Source organism: Mercenaria mercenaria, chromosome 6 (assembly GCF_021730395.1).
Source record: "Mercenaria mercenaria strain notata chromosome 6, MADL_Memer_1, whole genome shotgun sequence".
NCBI classification, from domain to species: Eukaryota; Metazoa; Mollusca; class Bivalvia; order Venerida; family Veneridae; genus Mercenaria; species Mercenaria mercenaria.
Window position 1 is genome coordinate 56,533,108 of NC_069366.1, and position 17,475 is coordinate 56,550,582.

General features: G+C 32.6%; 1 protein-coding gene across 4 annotated transcripts in view; it reads right to left on the bottom strand.

Annotated features, from left to right (window-relative positions):
• LOC128557772 (uncharacterized) overlaps positions 1-17,475 on the bottom strand; it is a 55,655-nt gene that overhangs the window by 26,612 nt on the left and 11,568 nt on the right. The window contains exons 5-6 of one of the 4 annotated variants that reach the window (XM_053546016.1): positions 9,578-10,587; positions 2,723-8,178 (exon numbers count right to left, since the gene is read on the bottom strand). The exons of 1 other annotated variant lie outside the window; for it this stretch is intronic. Coding sequence is in view for 1 of the 3 variants with exons in the window: in XM_053546012.1 (XP_053401987.1) it covers positions 9,578-9,653 (76 nt within the window). In the remaining 2 variants the exon portion in view is untranslated. Of the gene's footprint in view, positions 1-2,722; positions 8,179-9,577; positions 10,588-17,475 lie in introns of those variants that run through there. 2 more of the 4 variants (XM_053546014.1, XM_053546012.1) reach the window with 2 other exon arrangements.

Below are 17,475 nucleotides of genomic sequence, written 5' to 3' on the forward strand. Positions count from 1 at the left end.
AAACTTTAGTTAATAGGATTAATAACGAAAACGTTATGACCCGAAATAGTGTTTTAGTAATTTCTCGTCTCGGAGCCAAGTTGCTGTAAAATGCTCAAAACAGTGTATTTTGACATGCTATTTTCATCTCATGTAGGTTGTGAATATATTTTGTTTTAACATTTATGCAAAGTAAGGTGAAAATATGCTCAACTGTTTATATTGTTCTAGTTTTTTCTTAAATGACTAGGGCTAATCAATAAAAGTTATTCATTAAAATACTTTACACTGCATTTCATTATCGAACAGCCATTACTTAGTGCTTTAAGTTTACTTTTAGTTTTATTTGTAAATCTTTTGTTCTCTTGAGTTATTTCTGAGTAATGTCTTTGAAATTTACTTTTGGTGCTATAAAATCATCTTTTGAACTTTGAAATATATGGTAAGGATACAGATTTTCCCGTGCTCTTGTTTTTCTGACATTTATTCACTTTTTTGCAATTGGGGAAGACAGTTTTGAATATTTAGAAAAATGTCATTGACCATCAAATTGCACAATTTCGATGCATGTCTGCGTATATGGGCCCATCTGTTAATTCTTAGCGCTGTTAGTTTACACTTTGGCTTAAAGAGAATTCCTATAGTTTTTTTCCTTTCATAGAAATTTTTTTTCAAATTCACATATATGATAGGAAATTTTGTGCTGAAAAACAATGAACAAATAAAAACAATGGGTCACCGGCTTGTTTTGGTGAAAAAATGTTTTGAACACACCCACTGTTGCTGAAACTGCTAGCAATTTTTCAACATTTTCATAATTTTCTGCTTTTTTTGAATACCAACCAAAATATGCATCTTGACAGCACAATAAGGTTTATTCTTTTTACAAATTTTATTATATACGTATTTGATATCATAGTCATATTTGTAATACTTTATCATTACAATAATGGGAACAAATGAAAAAGAAATCTTGTTTCATATTCACTTTTGTAAACTTTTTTCAATGAAAAATACCCATAGTAAAGAATATTTTTTTAAATTTTGAAAAAAACTGTTTCATAGATTTTTTTCTTGTTTTCCTTGTGTATAGATAATTGTATTGTGAACATAAAAATGGCCAAAAATATATGGGTCACCAGGATAAATTGTATGTTAAGACCGCTTGAATACAACACCTGTTCGGACGAAAAATGGCGCGAACATGACCAATTTGATTATATCTGCTAGAAGTTAAAACAAAGTTAATGAAAATTCTTAAACCTTTCTTTAATTGAATTCTAAATGATCTGAAAGGAAATATTGTCTTATCAATATAAAGTTAATTGTCTAACATTATATGAACAATACTGTCTTTGTACTAAGATGCGCTGTAAAAACTCAGCCACAAATGGCAAGTTGCATGATACATTTCAGGCATGATCGATACCTGTCAATACAACATAAACCAGTATCAACATTTGATTACTCATAAAACTTAATATTCAAAAATGTTTTGTTTCATTCAAGATTCCTTATATTTAAAATTGTCTGTCACATGTTTCAAGAAATGTTGACTTCATTTCAATTTTCCATAGATAGTATCGGCTGCACAGAAGGTGCGCATAAAAATATAGGAATTCCCGTTAAATACTTCTTTTTGTATTTGAAATTTTTCTGATGATTAAATGTCAGTAAAATCTTTGCACCTTTGCACTCATTTTGTTGGAGAATAAAATTTTAGAAGTTTAATCATAACCTTAATTTTGCCACAGAAGTTTTCAGGCGCATTCATTTGTGACTGATTCATACGCAAATTGTCCATATAGACGTACAATATAATTGACATTGCAGAATTTATGAATAAATTAAATTTTGATTACCTTTTGTAACTGAAGATGTTATTTGATAGACATAGTAGAATTACGTACTGTAGTAAATTAAAATGTATTTTTGAACGAGACATTAGAATAGATTCCGTCTTGATTATTTTCGTGACATATGTCATTTTTTCGTGTTTTTAACTTGATACAAGATTCTGATGCCTTAATGTCGCTTATATTTCATATATTTCAAGAGTAAAAACGTCCAATATATCGTGTTATACTCTCTATTCCCAAACACAAGTTTACGTTGTTTATAACAACGTACATTGAAAGTCAGAGCATGACTGTCGTATTCAAGACTAATGCAGACAAATTATATCGGTTTCTTTGAATTAAGTGTTCATAGAAAACAAACTCCAAGACAGATCTCAACCTACAGACAGTATCAAAAGGAAAACATAATCTCTTCTGTTCTCTCCTAACCTCATGGCGATGATATGACGCCATTAGAAATAACAGTAAATGATATAATCTGATATAAGAAAAATTGGTAACATGATTCCTTATATAAATTGACGGTCCATAGTTTGTGCTATTAACCGGTATATAGCTCAACACCAACTTTTGCTGGGTTAAATTCAATACTCGAAGAAGGAAATACGACAATTTATTTCTGATGTCATTGAAAAACACTTATTGAATGACTTTCCGGGCAATAAGGGTATACTATAATGATGGTACTACTACTATGTTACTGCAAAATGTAAAGTTTAAGGCGCTAAGTGCAACATAAAATCCAGTTAAAGCAGGAGATAGCTTTCTTTGAGATGATTCAAACAGTAAAATAAAAATCAAACTAAGTCTTCAAAAATGGAAAAAGGTCACTACAGTAGTCAAGCTACGATTTTTAAGTTTAACAAACTGCTGACGTCCGTTATAATGAAATTATAGTCTGAAAATAATACAGTATTTAGTAAATTATAAAACTTTATAATTTCCAAGAAAGTGGTTTTAAGATTAATTCTGACCTCAAAGTCAGCGTCCTCGGTCGCTCCTAACAATTAACCTATTAGAACCCGAGTGTATAAAGTCACTTGTATCAAGCTTCTTGTGGTCCCAGTTGGAAGATTCAGTTTATGGTGCACCAAGTTTACGTCACGAAAAGGTTAAATGGTTATAGGCATGTATGAGTACGCTTTTTCACTCTGGTATGGCTTACCTAAAGCCTAATGCTTTAAAATTGTTTGCTTTCAGCTCAGGATATGTCTCATGTATGATTTTGATGTAACACGGGGTTTCAAGCAAGTTTGTAACACATGGTTTCATGTTTTTGACACAGGGTTTCAAGTTTCAAGTTTACTGATTAAAGTCCAAGACAAATCTCAACACAGTACCCCCACATACGGCCTTGTCGCAGAAGTAAGCCAATGTGGGTGATTTAAAAAAAAAATGAGGCAAATCAAATAAACTTATTTAAAAAAAAAACAAATAAAAAGATTCTTAACATAGATTTTATATTTTAATATGCATCTCTATGACCAAAATGTGCTTAGCAAGTTTCATGATGATATATGCTGTTAATCAAATTTAATGAAGTCAAATATGGCTAAATTTGTTGCAAGTATAACACTTTTTCGGGACATTTTAACAAAAACACGTTTTTCAAAGTGACTGTGTAAAGAAAACGCTATTTGAATATGCAAAATGCTTGTTTTTACCAATGCCTTGAACATATGAATATGGATAGTATTCTAATACACCAACATCTGATGCATTCATTTTGTGCATCTAAGTAACATGACCCATTGTATTTTGTTTACAGCTCAAAAACGTCCATTTTCAAAATAAACTGTATTTTATTAGTAGTTGTAAGGCAAAGGTACTGAAAATGTATGTATATTTTTCACAGACTCATGTTTTATCTACACAAAGTATTCTGAAGTTTTAAGATCAGTGCTTTTATACAATAATAATAGCAAAATAAAAATTGTCGGTTAAAATATGTTGCAAGTGTAACATTTTGATTAAAAATGATAAGATTATTTTCAAATGCGAGATAACATGCATCTTTATTTATCTATCACAGGAACACCAGCACCATAGATCATTTGTGGTACTAATTATCATGTATCAACCCATGCAGATTAATGATGCAATTATAAGTGATGTTGCAAGGGTAACACTATTTTTGACATGTGAACTAGACACATTTCTGATAAGGTTTAAGCAAAACTGTGACTACAACAATGGAACAACTGTACATTTCAGTTAAAAAAGATACGTTCTCATTGTTGTAGAGGCTTCATGTTATGGAATTACTTACTTTTGAGTAAAATTTAATACAAAATATATGAATTTATCCTTCATTAATTGACGTTATGAATTCTGAAACATATATTTTATTTAAATAAGCAGTTTAATTGCTTTGCATAAAAGTGCAACGCATACTTGTTTACAATAAGCAAGTTTGGAAGCCAAATACCTGTACTTTATTTAGTCATCATGTTAATGCTTAATGTAGGCAAAGTGTTACACTCGCAACAATAAAAATAATGAATGCAAATTATTACATGCATCTGTATTTTTTCTTCACAGAAAATAACATAAACTCAATTAAACATGTTTTAACTTGATGTTTATTGACAGAATTGTGTCATACATTGTTCACTGTTGACATTGAGAACATTTAACCATTATCTTGCTAATAAAAAATACTGATGCTTTTGCTCAGACCCAGATCAGACAGCCTCGAAAGAGCTGTCTTATCAGACTTTGTACTGTTTGCTTACAGCATATGACAAACCAAACCTTTAAATTCATGTAATTGTGAAAAACGTTTGATTTTCAACAGGCAGGTGTAATAATACTATGAATTAATATCATTTCTATAAGGGAAGTAGACTGAAATAAACGAGACCATGTGGTTCACAAAACCCTACCCTCAAACAATATAAATAAATTGTACAGTTTGGTAAAAATTAAGGACCATTTAAGGGATATTGCATTATTAATATTGGCCTATGGTAGACATTGTCCATACATATTCACTGGTAAAGTCTGGTCTAAATCCAACATGACATTATATGGGATATCCAATAAACGAAATCAACCAAGCATAGGCCAGTACAGCTAAGTACTATGTTCGGAATCTCGCTATGAGCGAACTTATCTCAGACATTGTTTACAGTCAGATCCACTGGTAAAGTCTGGTAAAAAATCCAACAACAACATCAGCCAATCACAAGCCAGCACATTTTATACGCATGGAATTTCTCCAGGAGCGAACTCAGTCAAAACAATGTCTAAATAGAGCTCCGGGTAAACTCAGCTGTAAATCCAGTCAGCCTTTCTAGAGATACCATATTAACGACACTAATCATCAGAGGCCAGCGTAGCTCATAAGTATGTGCAGAATTTCTCCATGAGCAAACTCATCCGAGACATCAATATAGATCCATTGGTAAAGTCTGGTGAAAATCCAAGAAGCCGTTCAGGAGATATTGCGTTCAAATCACTGATCAATTACTGGCCAGCACAGGGATAAGTATGCACAGAATTTTTTAGCAAACTCATCCAAGACATTGTCCAGCACAGGGTTAAGTATGCAAAGAATTTTTTAGCAAACTCGTCCAAGACATTGTCAATATAGGTCCACTTGTATAAAGTCTGGCGAAAATCCAAGAACTGTTCAGGAAATTAACATTGACAATAGTGCACAGACCAATACAAAATCTATTTTTAGCAATAGCGACCTTGATCTTTAATCAAATTTCCTCAAATGCAATCACAGCCTTCCTCCCCCTATTATTTAATCTATTCAGTAAGTTTGGTCAAATTCAAACAAGCTGTTCAAGGGATATTGTGTAAACAGTATGCATACAGACACACAGAAGGACAGATGCACAGACACGTGAAGAATTTTAGGCTTATTGAAAAGGTGCATTACACGAATGTGCATTAATGCCAGCTATGTGATATTTAATAAAGTATGTAACTCTTAATTAATTTCGAGTTGCGTACCTTCCTAACCCTATATTTTGAAGAGTTTGATATAACATACTCGAAATCAAAGACCTATAATATACATTCTATGACAATTTTTGCTTATCGTATTTTCTTAAAGTTTGTAGAACAAAAGACTGGTTGCATAGAGGTAGGTCCCTGTTAGAGATGATTTTTTAATACAATTGTTTTGTTGCCCTGTTAATATGAACGTATTTAAAAAGGTGAGTATTCCATTTGATTTCAATATTTTTTCTTGTTTTACTTTTACAGTTTGGTAGATATTTGGATATATCAACAAACTTAACAAAAATCAGTCTATCTTTGACACATCAAGATAGAAAAAAAGAGGTAATAATAATTTTATAAACCTGCATTTCTAATGAGTTTCATCTGAAAACATAATTGTCAAGACACATCTTTGACAAATATAGTAGAGTAATAATGACGTTGGAAAGTATGTTTATCATCATTATATATTCGCTAAAATCTGTATCTTGGACGGACAACCAGGATATGACAATCATATCAGTGAAATGTACTAAGCAGTCAGTGAACATGTATAAGTGTAAATGATCAAATGTTAAAGCTTCCAATAAAAATTACTTCACCCGATCAGATCAACTACCATTAGGGACTATTCAATCATCAACATCGTTCATGCAAACATTTACCATATCCGAAACAAATAATAAATGAACATATTCGCTCATTAGGCCTTAAAAATTGTTTGTTTCTGGTATCCCTATCTACCCTAAAATTTGCAACCATCCTAAATGTTTTTATGGCGTTTGGTGAAAATTGATATTTTCGCTATTTTTGATACTTTTCAAGGGAAGTTGCTCTTTCTTCATTGTGAAAAAAATCATACCTACCTACCTACCCTATGTGTTTGGGCATGTTACCGGGAACAAACAATATTATTTTAGGCCTAATACAAGTTTAACTGTACTGATGTATTAATTCTGCCAAAAAAAAAACAGGTGATTTAGAAATTTAATTTGAAATTTTAAAGATGTAATAATTTAAAGTGGAAATAACAAAAGTTCATTTTTCATATATTTCATTCATAGGTATCATAAAAATTATCCAGTTCTCATTATCAACGAGGAACATCTTATTCGAAGTACTATCCAATCATTTTAAACAATAAAAATATACGATAATCATGATAATGTAACTTCTTTATATGATCACAACTTCAGATTTACATCTCTGCATTTCAAAAGTAAATACCTTTTAATCAAAATACGGAAAATTGCAAAAACAGCTACAGCATCACCACCACTAACAACATCAAAAACAAATTAATAAAAAAACTAATCTAAAAAAGGACATAGAAATACAACACTAAAGATCAACTAGACAATCCAACACGTGCTCTGACAGAAAGCACTTTGCTTTTTGATACACTGAAATAGATCGTTTATTCCGCTCTAAGATAAGAAACATGTGATACATGCAGAAAATTGATAACCATAACACATATAAAGGTAAACAGACCGGACAAATACATGCATGAAAATGACCTACTGACTAAAAAAACAAAAGACAAAAATTTAAGCTACACATATTTTCATAATACGTGGACAATAGAAATCGATCGTTCTGATTTTAAAATGATATTACTTATTATAAAAAAAATATTTACAACATAGATATTTTATGATAATTATATAACACAAGCAGCTTAATATGTAAAACACACTTCAATTCAAGTCCATCTGACTGCAATCTACAATGTATGGATGCATACATGTAGACAAAGCAACATGTCTGTTTAATTATCAACAGTTTGTTTTTGATCAGGTGTATCTTGCTAACATTTTTAATTATTTCCTCACTCTAGAAACTTTATCTTTTACTCCTGGAATATAGTCTGCATCTGTTCAGTTACCAACAGAGTTATTTGTCATGCAATAGGAGACAGCATGTTATATTCCTCTCAATGTTTTATACAAACAATAAACATAACCCATATCCAATTATGGAACAACATAAAACATTTCAAGCTTGTGCTCAATTCACTGCTTAAATCACCACAAGTGCCGACATGTTGCATGAGAAGAGCTTGCCAGAAATATAAATACTATGTTTCCTGTCATCATGTCTGAGAGATGTAGCGGATATTTTGATACTGCTAGCCGTCCTCCCTCTATCTCTCTATTCGCTGTCTCCCACACACAAGGCGTCCTCCCCTATCTCCCCATTCGCAGTCTCCCACACACTAGGGACTGTCCTGCACTAACAACGCAATTGAATATCTTCTTTTTACCAGTTCAAAAGCTTAAGTCTATTTTTACACCCATATAGCGGATATAGAGCTTGTCAATGATCTCTGCACATTAGTTTTAGTTTCTTCATATCCTAGGTAATACCCTCTGTTATTGTGCTACCAATGTAAATTATATTACATGCGTAATATATACGACTACACACGCTATGAGTATATCATTTCCCTCTAGCAAAATATTTTTGTACAGGGCATACGGTATTTTATGAATTACAAATGTAATATTCAGTCTATAAAGGATATGTAGGAAAGATATGGCAAGATGTTTCGCTCTTATAGAGTTATCTCAGATTGTGACTACGAAATGGCTATTCAGAGAGTTTTCGCTTATTCTGTACTACCAGTGTCAACATGCAGACAAAACACACGAAGATCAAATCTTGGTAGGGTACAAGATTGTTACATCCACTCTGCTAACTTGTATTTTCTGTGTCGCGGATAATTGAAAACAATGGACAAGTTAAGAAATATTTTTAGTTCCGACCATATTAATAAGCGTAGTCAATATTATATTACCCGCCGCGAATTAATGTACACTCATGTCCAACAGTCACTCCTTGTTAGTTACATACTTATTATCTAATTACAAACACGCCTTTATTCTTTTCTGATGTTTGATTACCTTCTAATAATAAAAAAATGACACCAGACTAGTATTTGAATGTCTTATCGTCGAATATACCAGTACAAGGACTTGTTTTTATTATTGTAGCCCCATGTGGTTCTGGGACGATCTGTGTGTGAATAGAATTGGAACCACTGCCTTACCCTTGCATGATCGTAAGAGGCGACTAATAGGGTCTTAACACTTGGTTTTGCAGTACCTCTGTGATTCCAGCATGTATGCAAATTTTGATTCCATACCTCATGTTTTTATTTTGATGTAAATGAGATGTGGAACCAAATTTGTAGTCCTGTTTGGCGCCATATAACCTATACTATGTTAGTGCGCCGTAAAACCCAAATAAAATAAATAAATTAAATTGTATTATTGTAAGTGTTATTGTAAATGATCTTTGTTCATACAGTCAATCCAAGTTTCATGAAAGGTAGCTTTACTTATTTGGCTTATCGGAATAACTTATTTTATGATCTGCTGTTTTACAGTCAAAAGTTATCACGCTGTCCCAAAACGTCCTGTTATTTGGACTACAGGAAAGGTTCATGAAAGAGGTCAGCTTAATAGCAAAATAATTAGTAAGTTATTCAGATTTTAGCTAACTAATGACAAGTTTCAGATTGGAAACGGAATGTTATGTTTGAGTTGATATTAACCAGCAAGTGATTCTGCCTTTGCGAACAGTGCAGACCAAGATCGGTCTGCATGTCCGTATACAGGCTGATCATGGTCTGCAATGCAGTAAAATGTTCAGTGAACACCCCTTTAATAAATTAGTGGTACTGTCCAAAATGAATGACAAAACTGTCCATTTTAGAAATTTAGCAGGGTAAAGGTTACGGAGCAGAAAAATGCATAAAATGTAAGAAGTGGACATACAGTACTTTGAGTCTTCCGCAGGCGTTCTGGAACAGATGTGTGTACAATTCTTGCATTCGTCCCTAGTCCAGTACATGTTTGTGTTACAGTACAACCACGAATCTGTAGATAAAGAAACAAATATAAACTTTGAATCATAACAAAATATACAATTAACCTGTTAATAAAGTTTTTTGTGTACAATGAGGATTTAAACCTGTAAGTTTATGATAAAAAAGGAAAAAGGACATTGTGTATTTTAAAATAAATTTGAAATAAAAATCTTTCTTTAAACAAGTTTAGACCAGCTCCCAGTAACAGAACGCACAGCTAGGTCATATCTGCACTTATAACACAGCATGTGACGATGAGTGCATACAAATTACCTTCTATCATAGCGAGTGTAACGCTTCAGAAACAAATAAAGATACGACGTATTGAAGAGAAAAAACGTTTTAGACGAGTAACCTTGACAAGATAGAGACAAGATAGAGCCAAGAATGAATCCACACCAGCATCAAGGTTATCGTTATCGTGAAGCTTTAGAAGGTGATGCTTATCGTTGGCGAGTTTTGTCCAAAACTTAGAGGGTGGTCTCGTTTCATGAATAACAACAAATATCTTTCTTCTCTTCAGTAGCTCAATCGCTTTCTTTTCGTCATCTATTAGTGAGTTGTCGTCGATCACAAAGAATATTTCTTCAGCTGCTGTAACTTTCCTTGAATATTCTGATATGGCTTCCTCTAAAGTTTTGTAAGAAATTGTATGATTTTCAGTATTTCCACGAGGAACCCGGGTAGTAGTTTCAATCCATTTCTTTTTTCTTCTTTTGTCTTTTACATCGTCGATTATAAGATTAAAAGTTTTGCCAACCGCATATAAACGAATTTCACTCCCCAAAGGTGCGTTGTCTATTATTCGAAATATGAAATGTCTGTGTATATCAAATGTGTTTTCATCTCTGCTGAAATCCCAAAAGATAAAATTCCTGAAAGGGTTACACGTATGGCGAATATCCTGTGGTTGTAACCCTGAAATATATTTAATATAAGTATATTAATACTTTCTCCTGATTATTTTAGCCATCCTATACACTAGAAACAGAGCATAATTATAATGTATGCTTTTACCGCCTTGTTAGAATATGACACTGAAGAATTATAATTGCGCACACGATGTTGCTTTTCAAACATGATTTAAAGTAAAAACGTTAACTTATGCATGGGCACATCCTTGGTATTTTTACAATTGTTCGAAATGAGATCTTGCGCATTACACAATTGTCAGCAGCCCCAGTTGTTTCGAAAATTATGATAACAATAAAATAAGACAAATTTAACGTGTATTTGTTCTACCAACGTATTGCCTTTCATTTTCACTAGTCATTTTACTTTAAACCGTATCTCCGCACGTAAAGCCATCCGCTTACGGAAAGAAAGATCGAAAGTTCAAATCCTACTGGTAATATGGTGTCTGGTTATTGAGCCAGCCGGTGTACAACGTTGAAAATAGACCCCATGGGTCCTTTTCCAACGTTGATCATTGACCCCGTCGACATTTCAACATTTAATTTTGATCACTGGAGTCAATTTTCAACGGGATCAATATTTAATGTTACAGGTGCCTACCTGATGATCTGGTTTGAAAAGGTAAATACGAATGTGTCTATTCGCAACGAAAAATCTTAATATAGTATCATGATCTTGCATGATCATCGACATAAACAAGGTAAACAAAAACAAAATATTCAATGATACTTCCTACGACGAGAACCAAATCTTCAAACCTTTGACAACTACATGTATTTGAAAAAAAAATATCAAAGAAATACTAAACTTAAAAGTGATGTATCTGATGTCCGTTACAAAATATGGCGACAAGTCATTATGAGCCTTTAAAATTGTCGCATAATGGTATACCATTGGGATAGGTATTCCAACTGTGATAAGATGGCTACATCTTGTCATATATATTATAATTACTTATGAATAAGTGATATGCTCATTTATAAATAAAAGTTAGCGATCATAATTATCACGATAATTTTCAAATTTAGAATTTCATATTTAACGTACCTCTTACAATACCCAAACAAATAAGTACAAGAATTTTCAAATGCCACCATTGTTGACATGCTCGTAGTCACTGTCTTAAGGAAGTAGCATTTTTAGGGAATACCGATCTTTCTGCCTAAACAAACAATCTTACTGTTTGTCATTATATTTTGTGAGAAGACTTTGTGAAAGTGTTTTCTTTATAAATCAAGAAAATGCATTAAGTCTCAACGAGTGTTGTATAGAATTTCTTGAAGTTTGAAGATACATTGTATTATAAATAAACTAAAAATGTCCTTTTATAGGAAAATTTGTGTGTGTAAAAAAGCTACCTCTAAAAATTGCAAAAAAATCATATATATTATGAAGTTTGACTTCATTTTCAGCTTTTAGGCATACTGTTATAGTAATATAGAATAATTTGGGAAGCGGGGTGGGGGTCGTTCAATATACAAATGAAGGCAAAAATTTTTCACGAGAAACGTATGCGATGCACGGCCGCTTCTCATGCAAACATTCTAAATGCCACAAATTAAGGGTCATAACTCCAGAAAAAGTAACTGAACCTTAACATGGAACTGATCAATCCTGTTAAGTTTGATGGTATTTAAATCACTGGTGTAGAAGAAGAAGCACAGACATCACAGAATATGACAAATCAAGGGTCATTACTCCGACGAAAATCGTTATACTGGAATATGCCGATGATAAGCTCAACTACTCTTCACACATATCACTTATATGGACTGCTGATATTCATCCAAATGGTATACAGCAATTAGTTTAGACACTATAAAAACGACAAATCAAGGACCGTAACTCTGCTGAAAATCGATGAATCGGAACATTTTAATAATATCAAATAGGCATAATTTGGCTTGGCACTGACCACTCTTGTTACTTTTGGTAAAAATCCGTTCAATAAAGAGACATAAAAAGAAACATCATAATATTTGACGAATCAAGGGTCATTACTCCACTAAAATTTATCGAACCGGAACATGCAGACGATATGTTCAACAAGGATTGGCAATTATCAGTCTTGTTGGTGCCGGAGGAGTTACGTGGACAGACAGACAGACAGACAGACTTCATATGGGATCCACAATCAATATTGATTAGAAAAAAACTTCATAGATTGTAAGTCTCTAAATTTGTTACGGAAAAGGTAAACAATTACAGTAGATTCCGAAATACTGATACTATAAATATAAAAAAACCAGGAAAATGCATCACTCATTCATTGGAATTCCTAAATATATTAAATTTCACCCTAAAATAACATCTATTAATAATGAAATAAAATGTAATTGGTTTTCCTCGTCCTCTGTCTATTTAACCTGTAATTACAGGTAGATATGTTCACAACTACACATGATAAAACCATTCTTTAATCTTAAAACTTAAACGATCGGTATTCAACCGCGTTTAAATGCATGTGGAGATTATGAGTATAGAAAACTGCATAGGAAAGACAATTTATAATTTTCACATGTGTACGTCTTGCAACATATATAAATGTATTTTTGTTGTTGTCGCTGCTGTATAATTACTTTACGTTGCATTTTTTTGTGTAAATCAGTCATACCTCTATACATAACGGCGTTCTAATGTTATCTTGCCCTGGTTTTGGGACACCAAATTTGTGGTATTAAACGTTTTGCTGTAATATGACAGACTATACTTCATTCAAACTGTTATTGAAGATAATAAAGCGTCTTTAAACATATTATGTACAGTGCATCTTGACATAAACAAAAAGCGAATACAAAATAATATATAATATCAAATTGTGGTATAACTTTCTTATGTATTAAATTTGAACATTTTGATGAATAACAGCAAGAAAGCTTAAAATATAGGAACCTATTACGGAAATATTACAGGGACCATACTGAACAGTTCATTATGAATGTATTGTCGGTAGACAAAATAACTTTCAGACCAGTAATAATCTATCGCAAATCTTACAAAAGCATGTTGTATAAATACTAGGGTCTTATATTTATATACTTAAATCAATATAACAACAGATACATATTGATAATCCATCGTTTTATAGAATGGATATTATGTAAAGTCATTGCAACTATGAAAGTTAGATAGATCTAGTTGTTACGTCACATAAATTGATGTAATCAGGAAATTTCAATTTTAAGTTATTAGCATACAATGTGTGTATTTATTGCCATGTTTTTTCGGTTTTCGTTTTATCGATTGTCTTTGACGTTTCATATTGTTATTACTTTTCGTCGACTTCTACACTGCAAACGTAAATTATGAAGGCCATAAATATTAATGTAGAAAAGTGTCATCCCGTTTGTTTCAAGAAATGAATGAAAAGGTAGATTGGAACTTAAGTTATTATATAGAGAAGATAAACAAATTTTTTTTTTTCGCCGACAAAACTTACAACAATGCAGTTAATAGTTATCAAACTGTAAACAGTAATGGAAGCAAGACGTACACATATGAGGTCACTAAAACAGAAATTGGAATGAATCCAAGCGCAAGAGATACTAATACGCATATGGATACTGGTTTTGTTATTGATAAAGATGTTCATAGAGATGCGCACTTTTTGCGGTAGTAAGTGTACAACTAAAAACTTTTCATGCTTTATTTGCGTCTGTTAAAAAAAATAATAATTACATTTGCCCGTGAAGTCTTTTCTTTCACTCACATCACTTGTCTGTGCCTAAATTTTATGATTTATCATTCGTTCCTTCCTCTGCATTAGCATCGTTGTGTTGTAAAAGTAATTTGAACTCAATTTTAAATTTTAATGCATTAACTCTGTAACACCGGAAGTCATGTGTTAATGCTGCTTCCAAGCATCAAGAATCTTATTCCAGTGATTGCTGGGTCTTAATGAAACAGCGTAAAATATGAAATTTAGATTTAGACTTAAAAATGCTGAAATTCCCTTTAGCTAATTAGGTAAGTTTCTGATGACACGTTGCATGAATTTGCCCTTTAAAGCTACAAACAACTTTGCAATTTTCATTAGCATAATCTTACTTAAAACAATGTAACAAATTGAATATTCTTTAATTGTTTTGATTTATGAGTTGTAAGCTACAATATAGAAAACCCATTTTTAAGAAAATCGAACTGGAAGTTAGAAATAACAGAATATTTTAAATTAGGACTCATACACCTGTCAAAATTTGTCATTAGTTTTCACGAGCTGTCAAAATTATTTTTATCTCACCATTCGGCAAATGCATTGTTTTTGTAAGTCTCTTGGTAGGACATTGTAGTGTGTAACTTACTTTACACTCCACGTAAGTCCAAGTCACGTAAGAATTTCTATTGGTTTATAGTTTATTGTCTGTAATAAAGGTACCAAACCTTAATATTTAGATATAAGAATTGTTCCTTTCTGGTAGGCAAAGGAAAATATTTAGTTCAATCATAAAATAAAGGTTTCGGAAAGAACTGAATATTCTTTGCTTTTTTTATCATTCACCGGAAATTTTAAACGTGGCCACCTTAATTCGGAAGTTCACAGTAGTGGCCACGCCTCCCCTTCTCTTTGACTGGACCACATTTGGTATGAATTATTTGCCTTTTATATCTTTTAAATAAGGACAAAATTGAAGACAAATCAGCATGAATAAGCCTTGGGTCTATTTCAGAGTCCATGTAAATAAGTTTTAAACCGCATGCAAAACATCCAACCTATGCAGAAAAAACCGGCGTTTGCTAAAATCTCTTTATTCGTCCTGGACTGGCCGGTATTAGCTTTCAAATGTTTGGTCGTGCAAAAACACATTTTCATTGTGTCTTGGTGTTTCAAAACTAACAAAAGAATCAAGTGTTGACTGGATCGCTATGTATTACTCCATAGGAAAAAATGATTCTAATGGTTTCTCCTTTGTGGAACAACAAAGACCATTTAAAGCTGTATTTACTTCGTTCGTGTTCAATTCACTGCTTAAATTAGCACAAGTGCGGACATGTTGCATGAGAAGAGCTTGTCAGAAATATAAAGGTTCCTGTCGTCATGTCTGAGGGTTGTTACTGTTGTTACTGTTACCCGTCCTCCCCCATTCTTCTCTATTCGCAGTCTCCCATACACTAGTGACTGTCCTGTCATAACGAATTTGGAATGTTTTTTTTCCAGTCCAAGTGCTTAAGTCCATTTTACACCCATATAGTGGATATGGAGCTCGCCAATAATCTCAACTAATTAGTAATAGTTTTTTTTATATTCAATGTAATATCCTCCGTTATTGTGCTACCAAGATAAATTATATGACATGCTTCCAATAGTAATATTTTTTGTATGATTGCGTAACATATACCACCACTGTGACAGAAGCTAGACGTATATCATTTCACTCGAGCAAAATATTTTTGTATATGCCATACAGTGTTGTATAAATTATGAAATGTTATATTCAGTCTGTAAAGGATATGTAGGACGGATATGACAAGGCGTTTCCCTCTTATAGGCTGAACACCACTAATTCCGACTGTCCTTAATTTTATATAAAATCCACTCACTTTAAAACGGTCTTTCGACATTTTCTAGCTTATCAGATTTTCAGAGACCTATATTCCTATAAAGAACTATATCGCTACTTTAGAAAAAGAAAAGTGGATATTAACTTTTATATAAGAAAATAACAGTTCGTTAAATATAACCTGCTGAATTTACTCCTTTTTGCTTCTTTCAGTTTCTATTTTCAAAACATTAGATTCTTACGCTGCCATTTTTACAAAGCATGCGATAGGAACATGCCGATTTCGATAGAATGCTAAGTGATACATATTGAAACGCGTTGGAGTAAAAGACAACACGATGCTACTGAGAAAGGGCGCGAGGAAAGGGAGAAAGATTAGCACTATTTATATATTGACTACGCGTGATTAGACCTGCGGAGGCTTACATTTGATTTGGTAGTGATCTGCTGAGTTATATCAGACTGAGACTACGAAGTGGCTATTCAGGTTTGTTTTTAGTGTGATTGGCAGTCCGCTGTGTATTGAAACCGATGTCAGAGTAGATATCACGTCGCACCTGTTAACACATATTTCCGAAGATTTAATTATTTTTTTTAAATTATGAGTTATATTCAGTCCATTTAAAGTTTTTATATGAATATTAATTTTTAATTTATTGGAACAAGTAAGTTTGACCAGTATCTTATGACTTTTTTGGATTTTAACGTCTACGTTTTCCTAACAGTAAAATGCAGACTTAGATAGATAACAACTATAAAACAACAGATCATAAAATAAGTCATCCCGATAAGCTATATAAGTAAGGCTATATAAAAAAGGAATATTTAAACTCTGCAGCAAATAAAGCTTGGTCATATTTGCATTTTCAACATATACTGAACAAAATAGCCAATCCGCCATTTGTTATTTTGAAAGTATTTTAAAAATTACTCACGGTATCTACGGTGGTTAGTATATTTTGTAGATTCTACTGGGTCGATGAGAAGTACCAAAACACGACATAGATTACCTTCCATTTAAGCAAATAGAACGTTGAACAGAGACAAATAAAGATACGACGTCAGGCCCGGATCCAGGGCCATGCCATGGGGGCCTGTACCCCCTCCTCCCCAGTTGGTTGATAAGTAAACTCATCAAAGTTGCACCAAATTATTTTGGCAAAGGAATAATTTTTTCTCAAAATTTAGACTTGAAACGCACCAGAGGCTACTATTTCATACCTATATTTCAAAGTTTTCCAAGAGGGAGAACCCCCTGACGCCCCCTAAAATGAGGGGAGTACCAAAAGAGTACCTCAAAATTTAGACAAAAAATGCACCATATTATATATGTATATCAAAACATCTTATACACTAGAAGCAGAGCATACCATGTTGGAGTTTGACACAAAGA